The sequence below is a fragment of the Lactuca virosa genome, chromosome 4, assembly GCF_052849685.1.
Source record: "Lactuca virosa cultivar CGN04683 chromosome 4, Lactuca_virosa_CGN04683_v6, whole genome shotgun sequence".
Classification (NCBI taxonomy): Eukaryota; Viridiplantae; Streptophyta; class Magnoliopsida; order Asterales; family Asteraceae; genus Lactuca; species Lactuca virosa.
Genome location: NC_136429.1, coordinates 9,235,941 through 9,247,269, shown reverse-complemented (window position 1 = coordinate 9,247,269; position 11,329 = coordinate 9,235,941). Strand labels below are relative to the sequence as shown.

General features: G+C 31.5%; 1 protein-coding gene and 1 long non-coding RNA gene across 2 annotated transcripts; both read right to left on the bottom strand.

Annotated features, from left to right (window-relative positions):
- Positions 1 to 4,705: 4,705 nt before the first annotated feature.
- LOC145109650 (uncharacterized) lies at positions 4,706 to 5,379 on the bottom strand. Its single transcript, XM_079046847.1, has 2 exons — positions 5,238 to 5,379; positions 4,706 to 5,152 (listed from the first exon to the last, which is right to left on the bottom strand). Exons 1-2 carry the CDS (start codon positions 5,344 to 5,346, stop codon positions 4,851 to 4,853), a joined length of 411 nt encoding a protein of 136 aa, XP_078902973.1. The 5' UTR covers positions 5,347 to 5,379; the 3' UTR covers positions 4,706 to 4,850.
- A 2,374-nt stretch (positions 5,380 to 7,753) lies between these two features.
- On the bottom strand, positions 7,754 to 8,772 carry LOC145109656 (uncharacterized). Its single transcript, XR_013709121.1, has 2 exons — positions 8,608 to 8,772; positions 7,754 to 8,270 (listed from the first exon to the last, which is right to left on the bottom strand). It is a non-coding gene; the product is annotated as an uncharacterized LOC145109656 (long non-coding RNA).
- Between the last annotated feature and the right edge of the window lie 2,557 nt (positions 8,773 to 11,329).

The following is an 11,329-nucleotide window of genomic DNA, read 5'->3' as shown; positions in this document are numbered from 1 at the left end:
CCCACACCTGAGCTGTTCGCTACAGCTAGACTAAACCAGTCTAGGGTGACGAAAACCTTATTCTATTCCGTCGGCGTCCATAAACGCCAAGACAGGCGAAAATGTCATTATCTAGTATGGTTATAGCGACTCACTTAGAGGAATTAACATTATAAAATTTACAGGAAACCATTCTCTTTTCTAATTGGATTACTCGGGAACATACTCGCGCAGGTACTCAACCCCGGGGGTTGGTATACCAACATTCTCTTTTACATACAACAGAGGGTTGTCTGGGGGCATTCTCTTTACATTTTCTTTACATTCTCCTCATTCTCTTGCTGCATTCTAGTAACCATTAACACACATGCATCAATACAAGATCGGACACAAACATACTAAAATGTTTTAAGAAAATATAGGATTTTCTTGTGATTACAAAGTTATACAAATCATTTTCTCAAACATGCTTATGAACTCACCAACATCTTTATGTTGACCTTTTTAAATTAACTTGTATTCTCAGGAAACCGTTGAGCAGAACGAATTCATGGATATTTTTTCATATTTTGTCTCATCATACTTTAAACATTTTGGCATGTAATATTGAAATACAAACTCGATGTAAACTATGAATGTTGTTATATTACATGTGTGATGATGATGATGTTGTGTTTCAATTATATACTCTGTGATGATACTACAAAGATGAAGTCACGCACAAGCCCCCGGACGTTTCCGCCGTCTGGTTCGGGGGTGTGACATGACCCCACCTCGGACCGAAAACAGTTCCTTTGGACCGCAAACACTTCGTACCTCAAACTCCATTCACACCGCAAACCTTGGACCGAAATCTCCTTTCTCGGGTAGAGTTCTCGGCCGAAAACCCTGAAATATCTAGATATTTAGCTTATAACCACCTCAAAGTTACTTCATATTTAAGATACGTCATGCAAATATCCTTCACTTTTACACCTCCATAAACGAGATTACCCTCATTTCTCTCAAATTCAAATCTCTTTTCTTTCTAAGAGTTTGATTCTTCCAACTACTTTTCCTTAAGAAATCATTGTAAGTCTTTTTGGACTAATATTATTACAATCATATTTATGTTATTAGATCATAAAGATTTACACTTTATATTGTGTTTAAAATAGTTAGGACACGATTAACCTTCCGTGTTCTAGCCCGAAGTCACCGTTACTACCATATTAACTAACCGCGACTACATACAATGTGAGTTCATACCCCTACGTTTTCATGATTTTTCACTGTTTTAGGGGGGAATACAAGTGTAACACAAGAAAATTGTGTTAATATCTAAATGTTTTCAATATTTATCAATTGTTGCCGTTAAAAATATATATTAATATATACAAATTATATAATTAAGGTTCAACAGGCTTAGAATTGATAATTTGACTCCTTTTCATGTTCCTTGTTTGGTTGTGGGCTTGGGGTAGAATTATTTATTCGACTGTTTATTTAATCATAATTATATAAATATTATATTTATATAAGTATAAAATCATTTAGAACTTGTTAAACAAAAATATAATTTTTGCAAACTATTGTAGTACCGTTTGGATATAAATGTTGAATTTCACGGAACAACCGTATCACAGATTTTAAAATTTAAACTTGCTGAATTATTAACAATACAAAGGTTTTCGTTTCAGTAAAACATATACATATAAACTATAATAGGTATAGTTTATGGAACTTACATATTGCTTTTCAAAGTTAAGATTACATTACGGAAAATAAACATATAAACTATAAAAGATATAGTTTATGGATCATATGCACTACTTTACATATTCATAATACATTATAGAAAACAAACATATAAACTATAATAAATATAGTTTATGAGATTTACTTACAAGTTTATCCATTACAAAGTAACTTTTCATTTTTCTACACGTAACCGTCAATATAGCATTTGTGAGACACACTTCACGTACTTATCTAAGTACCAACCAAGTCCTAAAATTATAATCAGAGTCTCCTGGAGGGAGAATGTGACACTTGTGTATAGATCTATACGGGACTGACAATCTCGCACCTGAGCTGCTTGCAACAGCTAGGCCGTTAGGCCTGAGGTGACAAATGTCGTACCGATTGTGACGCCTGAAGAACGACGTGTTCAGGCCATCTTAGGTCATTAAGCATGGTTATGATAACTCACAATTTGGTATTGAACAATAAGATTAGTGTATGAATAAGTAAACAACTTCACATAGTTTTATTAAATAATAAAACTATAATATAGTATTTTATAAGTACAACTGGTGAATCCAGGCATTTGCAATTACACAGTTTTCATACAAGTATAAATACATAATACTATTTCAGTGCAGAGAAAACATACTTTTCATGGTTTTATGTGAATTAAAACTACATTTTACTATCTCATAGTACAAAAACATTTACACGTTTTGATTTCAACATATTACAACAGAAAATAAATGATTTTCTGGGAAAACATACTTACATTTTCAAGGAACAAATAACAGATTTCAGTTACAAACATGCTTATGAACTCACCAACTTAATTGTTGACACTCTTTTCAAAACTACTTGTATTCTCAGGATATCAGTAAACATGTATCCTCAAGTTTTGACAAGACGGAGCTTCATAGACTCATGTTTTTTTTTAACTTTTGATATACATTTTGGTGTCATATATACAATGACTTGAAAACGTATGTAAAAACTTATAATTTATCAATACATGATTGTTGTACTTTGATTACTATTATGCAATTGTTGTGATACTGTACATGACGTCCTCCGCCCCCGAACGTTCCGCCGTTCCGGTTTGGGGTGTGACAACATGTAATTCACATGTAAATCATAAGTGAATCACATATCAATTACATGTGATTCAAATGTAAATCACAAGTGATTCACATATGAATTATCTCTATATGCACACATGCATTTTGTGTGAGTGTTCTTCGTTAAATATTTTTTTAAAATTTTTCTTGTGAATTTCACATTTGAATCTTAAAATATACAATCACATGTGAATCTTACATGATATATACATGTGCATTTTTGTGAGTGTTCTTGCATTGATCAATTTTTTTAATTTTCTTGTAGATTTTGAAGAATTTGTGGAAAATATTGAAGTGGTGAAAAGTGATAAATGGAAAAAAAACATATGGAAATCTTGACTTGAAGAAATAATAACATTGTGAATCTTTGTAGTTTTTTATATATTTTATTTAGTATCGAATAAAATACTTGTAGTATTATGTTTATAGATTGCTTAATAAAAATGAGATTGTTTATGATTTACTTACGAATAATATAGTATAAGAAATATGCATATAAATATTTGAAAAAATATGCATATATGCACCTAAAACATTGATTTTTTTAGAGTTTTTTTTTTAAATATTCTAGTTTTTTTTCATTTATTGATTTTTAAAAATTTACTTTTAAAAAAAATGCAGTTATTTAAAAAAATTACATTTTTTTTGAAAAAATTGTAGATTTTTTTTAAATGCAGTTTTTTTTTAAAAGATTGCAGTTTTTTTTTTGAAGAAAATGCAGTTTTTTTAAAAAACATGCAGTTTTTTTTTTAAATTGTAGTTTTTTTTGTAAAAATTGCAGTTTTTTTAAAAAAATATATTTTTTTTCAATTTTTTTTAAAAGATCATGTTTTCTGAAAAAAAAAATATCTCCATTTTTTAAAATTAAATCGAAATATATTTTTTTTAAAAAATCCGAAATTTGATTTAGTTTTTTAATTTTTAGAACTTTTTATTAATATTTCCAATAACAAAAAAAAGTTAAACATCAAATAAGATCGGTAAGATCACGATCATGCCCTTAATGAGTTAATTTTGATCTAACGCTTCACCTTTGGTTCTTAGGTTCTCGGGAAAAGTATGAGTTTTCAACGGATCTCACCCATATATATATATATATATATATATATATATATATATATATATATATATATATATATATATATATATATATATATATACACTACTTTATAACCCGTGGGCATCACGATTACAAAATTAATTAAGCTTTCATAGTAAAAACTCAAAATTATTAAATAATTATTTTAAATAATTTATTAATTAAGAGATAATTTTTATTTAATAAAATTATAATCATTGATTTAAATAAATACGTGACCTTATAATATGTATTAATTTTATTTTAATTTTTATTCTAATGTTTTTAATTTAATGTAATTAGAGTGGGAAATTTAAATTTTGAAATTTGAAATTGATAATCAATAGATTAACATGTGATATAACATTAATTATGAGGCCTAATAAAATGACAATTGACAAAAGAAGAATCAACCTATTTTTTTTATTAGAATAAAGAATTTTTAGAACTTTTTATTAATATTTCCAATAACAAAAAAAAAGTTAAACATCAAATTAGATCGATAAGATGACAATAATGCTCTTAATGAGTTAATTTTGATCTAACGTTCCACCTTTAATTCTTAAGTTGTCCGAAAACTTTAGTTTTTAAGTTCTCGGAAAACTATGAGTTCTTAACGGATCTCATATATATATATATATATATATATATATATATATATATATATATATATTTGAAAATTAAATTACTCTGTTCCAAAAAAAAAAAAGGGTTATAAATAGAAAATTTTAAGACAAACCTTCAATGATCTATATTACAACTTTACAAGTTTCTAATTAAAAAACACGATTACTTGAAAAAAATATTGATTTTCTAACAGAACCTCTTATTTAATAACTAGTATTCTATAAACTTATTATAATACAGATTATTAAATGGTAAAATCTGAAAATATGTTTCGAAAATAAAAATTATTTTCTTCAAAAGGAAACGCAGTGCAGATGACGCAGTCAGGCAGGCGGTGGTGGAGCGATTTTACAGTTCGAAGTTCGTCCTTTCAACGCCGGCGGCGGCGGCGGTGGTGGCGCTGGTGGCGGTGAAAGAAAAATACGGAAATTCCGAGGTCGACTTAGCTTTGGTGCCGGAGGTGCCCTCTTGGGTACCGTGCGTAAATTTGGAGCTGTGCTCCGCATCTGTGTCGTTGATGGTGGCGGAGGTGGATCAGAGAACATATAATGCGGAGCTCCACTTAACTTAGGCGCCGGTGGTGGTGGCAGCTTTCTAAGCTTCCTCCTACCGGAAACTACAGTTCCTGTAGAAAATTCTGGACTCATCGTTAAAGTCTGATCTAAATCGACGGAAACTACGGAATTAAGTATTGGAAGCAATAGATTTACCTGGATCTGGTTCGATGAATGAAGCAGAGTTTGCTTGAAGAAGATGATCAAGTACCAGAATCAGAAGCAGTAGAGCTACTCGTTTTGCGTATAAGGCATTCATAGCCATAGCTGGAGCCTTTTCCCTTGACCCTGGTTTTGATTTGTTGAGATATATAGTACTACTTTATACTTTTATATATAGTGAATAAATATCCGAAGAATTAATTTTTTGTGGGGCAATGTCACGGTACCCTAGAGATAAATTCTGTGTTAATTTTTCCATGACACCTCTACATTAATTCGTCGATTTACAGCATCACAAATTCCTATGCATGATATATCAAGGGGATAATGACTTTAAAAGGTAACAAACTTTTGATTTTGTTCATATTTAGTCATTAAATTTTTTTTTCATTATTTATTTGTCACTGAACTATTTAAACTGATCATTTTTACTCTTATGACCGGTAACAACCGGTCATAAGGGTAAAATATGAACAATTTCAATAGTTCAGTGGCAAATAAAGAATGAAAAAAAAGTTTAGTGACTAAATATGAACAAAGTCGAAAGTTCGTTTCCTTCTAAAAAAAAGTTGAATGACTAAATGTGAACAAACTTTCCTCTTGTATTATGGTTTTGCAAATTATGTATTTTTGTTAAATTTTAACAACATTTGTTGATGAAGAAATCTATGAAATAATAACAAAACAAAACCCCGGAAAAAGGTATAAAAAAACGAAAAACGAAACCAATATTATATGTATAAGTTTTATGTTATAAAACTATGCAATATTATATGTATAAAACTTATCCTAATATTATATGTATGAATTTTGTGTATAAAATTATACAACACATAAATTCACATACATTAAACCATATACGTTGTTTATAAAAGAATACATACATACATTGATACATTATATATTTTGTTATACTCCATGTATTGACATACATCATATTATTATATTTATTATTAAAAAATATCGAAAATGAAAGTCAAGTTGTTTAGAATTTAGATATTTTTAATTTACCCGGACAATTGATTTATATTTGAGATTGTATTTTCTTAAAGAGTTTGAATAATTATTGAAATTTATGATTATTTAACTAGACATATAGAGTTAAATAAAACCTTTAACATGTTTTATGAATGGTTGCGCCCAAACCACCCCATCCATATTACCTTTACAAAAATATTTCTTTTAGAAAAAGAAAGGTATATATTCAACAATTAAAATGGCGCTATGGGTGAGAATGGTTCATTTTTTGTTAAACCAACATCATATTGGAAATTTTGATTTTTTATTTTGGAAAATACCAAATCATTGGTTTTTTTATTTTGGATTCGGTTTTTTGTTTTTTTTAATATATTTTTCGGGGTTTTGTTTTTTTATTTCATAGATTTCTTCATCAACAAATGTTGTTAGAATTTAACAAAAATAAATAATTTGCTAAAACATAATACAAGAGGAAGTGTATTCATATTTAGTCATTAAACTATTTTAGATGGAAACGAACTTTCGACTTTGTTAACATTTAGTCACTAAACTTTTTTTTCATTTTTTATTTGCCACTGAACTATTGAAACTGTTCACATTTTACCCTTATGACCGGTTGTTACCGATCATAAGGGTAAAATGTGAACAGTTTCAATAGTTCAGTAGCAAATAGATAATGAAAAACATTTAGTGACTAAATGTGAACAAAGTCGAAAGTCCATTACCCTTTCAAGTCATTATCCCTATATTAAGAAGTAGTTTAGAAGTCGTATAAATTTATCGTTTAAAAAAATTCATAAATATTTTACGAGACTCATCAATCTAATAAAAATATTAAGTAAATGTCTATAAAATGGTTAATGACCTACGAGAGTAATAAGGCTTTAATTTTGTCTACATTGGGTCCCTAAAGTCTTTTGCACATATTACACCAACATTGTTGTTATAACCGTTTAAATGTCGTCCCTTTTATGACGACATTTAAACGGTTATAACAACCATGTTGATGTAATATGTACAAAAAAAAAACCCTAGGGACCTAACGTAAACAAAACTTTATTACTCTCTTAGGTCATTAACCCTTAGAAGCTTTTAGAATAATTACATAAATGAACCTTATGATTTACAAAAAATCATAAATCATTTAATTTTAGTAAGAAATTACTTAAAATCCAAAATTTGATTAAGCTTCTAAAAATGTAAAAATGTAGTTAACATCTTTTGAAAATAATTTGTCCATAATAAATCATACATTCATACAATATATGTCATTTATATTTGAACCTAACACTTTAAGAGGAAGGGGTTGTTTGACAGTTGCTGATTGAGTCAGGTCTGACTGAGTTCGAAGATCTGACTGAGTCTGGTCTGATTGAAACCATGTTGTTTGATTATACATCTGATTGACTATGCTGAATAATGAAAATGACCATATTACCCTTCTATTCTATTTGTGTTGAATAAAATGTATCTTTTTGATAAATCATTTCAAATCCAAATATAAAATGCATATAATTCATACTTTTACAACATTATCAAGTTAAAATTTCTATTTTATATTGCAATAAATAGATATTATAATTTTTTTATTACTATCAACGATAATATATCGTTGTCTGTGTAAACTAAAGAAAAACAACCATGATTCACAACATGTTAACAAATGAGGATAAAACAAACACGGTTTACTTTCACAACTTCAGTAGATTCGATGAACTCTGCAACCACCACATTATAGCAATGCAATCTCAAATTTTCACCAAAAATAACATGGATTTATTCCACAACTTGTTCACTCTTATTGCTTCATGTTTCATGTGGATTTACACCATCTTCCTGTTTCATCATCTTTACTATCACTTGCACTCATCAATTACAATAAATACTTTTTATCAGCTTCCTATTTCAGTGGTGGAAGAATCTACCATTGGTTCACTCTTATTGCTTCCTCTTTCATGCTTTAGTTCCAAGATTTATGTGACTGATTTGGTATCCAAAGAAACCTCTTTTATGATTTGATTTGGTATCCAAAGATCCCATATGAAGTTTCTACAATAGATTATAGTAAAATTAGGATTATTGAATAACAAGAGATCAGTCATTATAAATGGATTATTGAAGATACAACTTGAAAAGCCTAAAAACCTAAATAGCACCTGTTCCATTTGTAAGAAACTAATGAATTAAACACCCAAAATCACTCGTATTATATAAAAAACATAAAATTAATTTTTGCCATCGTCTTCAACTTTCTGATTGTAGGTTGTAGTTTCAGGGACCAATATCATTTGTAACACAAATACATACATAAGGAATTAAACACTTGCGCACATGGATAGAGATATGGATCATATCTAACTAAAAAGACAAGGGAAAATAATGAAACCTTTTCAGCATCGATTTTAGATGGTAGTGGAGAAGTGTGATTTCATCATCAATTTCAGATAGTGTCGCCAAGGTCAAGATGATTTCAGATGGTGTCCATTAGGTCAAGATGATTTCAGCATCTATAGGAAGAACAGTAGTGCGAAGAGAGGAGAGAGGCATACAGGGGCAACGTAGTCCAATTTCCCAGTCAGCGTTAATTTTTAGATGACTCGGTAAGTGATGAGTGGGCCGAGTAAGAGGTTTAAGGGGGGCGTTATCAAACATCATGACTCGGACCGGGTGAGACATAACCTCTTACTGGACCAGTAAGAGGCTTATCAAACAAGGCCTAGTATTTATAATTGGTTTATGTGGTTTTCAAAAATATCAAATTTAGTTATGAACTTTTTTCGATTTTATAGAAGGTTCTTGTTGTTTTAATTTTTATCGTGATATGCCCTTTTTCCTCTTTCTCCGGTAGTTGTTCCTCCAAATATCACTCGTGTAAGCCTTCATCAACCCATCCCTCCACTATTAGGCGCCACCATCACCCTTCTTTCCCACTACAATTCTTCTTCCTTAATGCTTATTTACATTTCCCCCAACTAAAATAGGATTTGTTGGTAGCAGTAGCAGAACAGATGATGTCGTAAAAAGAAGGGAATGGAGGGGTTATGGCTTTATAGAAACAATTTGGTTTTCATGGTGGTTTGTGGGGTATTTATTATTATTATTATTATTATTTTTGATATTGCTAACGTCATTTTCATTTTCACGTTGGTTCCAAAAAGAATGAAAAACAGGTACCATTAATCCTAATTAACCCTTATTTCCCTCTGAAAAGCAAATCACCACAGGTCAGTTTAATTTTGATTTTTTTAGCTAGGGTTTTTATTGATTGTTTGTTAGGCCGGACGGAGTGGTGAGCGGGGAAGCCGTGGGAAACGATCCCGCATGAAGAAACACCGCACCGGGGGTGCGGGAAAGGAAACGCGGGAAAAAGGTGGGAGGAGGGAGTCCCGCACTCTCTCTCTTCACATGATTGGCTGTTTATTTATTTTTTATTTATTTTTTCTTTTTTTGATTCCAAACGGGCCGTTATATATATATATATATATATATATATATATATATATATATATATATATATATATATATATATATATATATATATATTCTCCCTTTTCTTAACCTATAAATACTACAACATTCTATCTTTTTTTAACCCATAACCTATATTTCTCTCCAAAAAAATATTATTCAAAATGTCATCATCTTCATCATTCGATTCGACGGCTGTAGAGGAGGCTAAGTTTATCGGTTCCGTCATGGCGAAAACGGTTGCATACTATCAAAACCGACTAGGCGAAACATCACGTGCACGATCTAACCCAAGAAAGTCGCCGTTGCGTAGAAATTATGAAGCCGGACACGATTGCCTTATAGAAGATTATTTTGCAGATGACGTCATCTACGTTGTAAAGTTTCGACGTCGGTTCCAGATGAGGAAGGAACTATTCTTACGTATTGTTAACGATTTGGAATGCCGCTTTCCATATTTCCAATGGAAAATGGATGCAAGGCGGAAAAAAGGTTTCTCTCCCATTCAAAAATGCACCGCTGCAATTCGTCAGCTAGCATACGGCATGAGCGCAGACAAATGGGACGAGTATTTTAGGATGTCAGAGCGTACCATGTGGGAGTGTGTGTACAAGTTCTGCAAAGCGATCTGTTTGGTTTATGGGCAACGATATTTGCGCAAACCAACTATCAACGATTTCCACCAATTGTACACGGTGCATGAAGGCAAGCATGGATTCCCTGGAATGCTAGGTAGTATCGATTGCATGCATTGGAGTTGGTCATTATGCCCCAACGCATGGCGTGGTCAGTACATGAGAGGCGACCACAAAGAGCCGACGATCATTCTAGAGGCTATCACATCACATGATCTTTGGATATGGCATGCATTCTTTGGTCCAGCTGGTGCAAACAATGACATCAATGTGCTAGACCAGTCGCCGGTATTCAACGATATCTACCTTGGAAAGTCGCACGATGTACATTTTCAAGCAAATGGGGTAGCATATAAGCGTGGACACTATCTTACTGACGGTATATATCCTCCATTGTCTGTTTTTGTGAAATCGTTTACATGTCCTAACGACCAGAAAAGGAAAAAGTTTAAAGAGGCGCAAGAGTCAGCTAGGAAAGATGTAGAGCGAACATTTGGTGTACTTAAGAGACGTTGGCAAGTACTAGCGGTCGGGGCAAGATCATATGAGGTGAAAAGGTTACAGCACGTAATGTATGCATGTATCATATTGCATAATATGATTCTTGAAGACGAAGGAAGAGCGATATGCCGGTACAACGAAAATGAAGTTTTGCCAAATGTCGAAGGAGTAGCCGTTGGTACACAAGAGTATAGGGTGAATAGAAGAGAAGTACACAATCGCGACATTCATCGCGCCATTCGTGCTGATTTGGTGGAGCACATTTATAGGGCTCATATTCAGCCCCGTTAGAGTTTTCTCACGATGATTTGTTTAACGAACCAGACGAAGATTCTGATATGTTCGTCGAGAGTGAAGATTCCGACGACGAGAGTAACGCTAGGGAGAATGATGAAGACGATCAAGGCGATGACGAGCACAATGAGGGCGATGACGAAGACGATGATTCCGAGTGACGTATTTCGGTTTAAATAAAATTAGGATATTAATTATGTTTTCTATGTT

What these genes read in the sequence shown, in the direction of transcription:
- LOC145109650 (XM_079046847.1), bottom strand. Translation starts at nt 5,346, where the DNA reads ATGGCTATGAATGCCTTATACGCAAAACGAGTAGCTCTACTGCTTCTG. An exon ending in ATTCATCGAACCAGATCCAG is followed by an intron (nt 5,153 to 5,237) that starts GTAAATCTATTG and finishes AATTTTCTACAG; the next exon opens with GAACTGTAGTTTCCGGTAGG.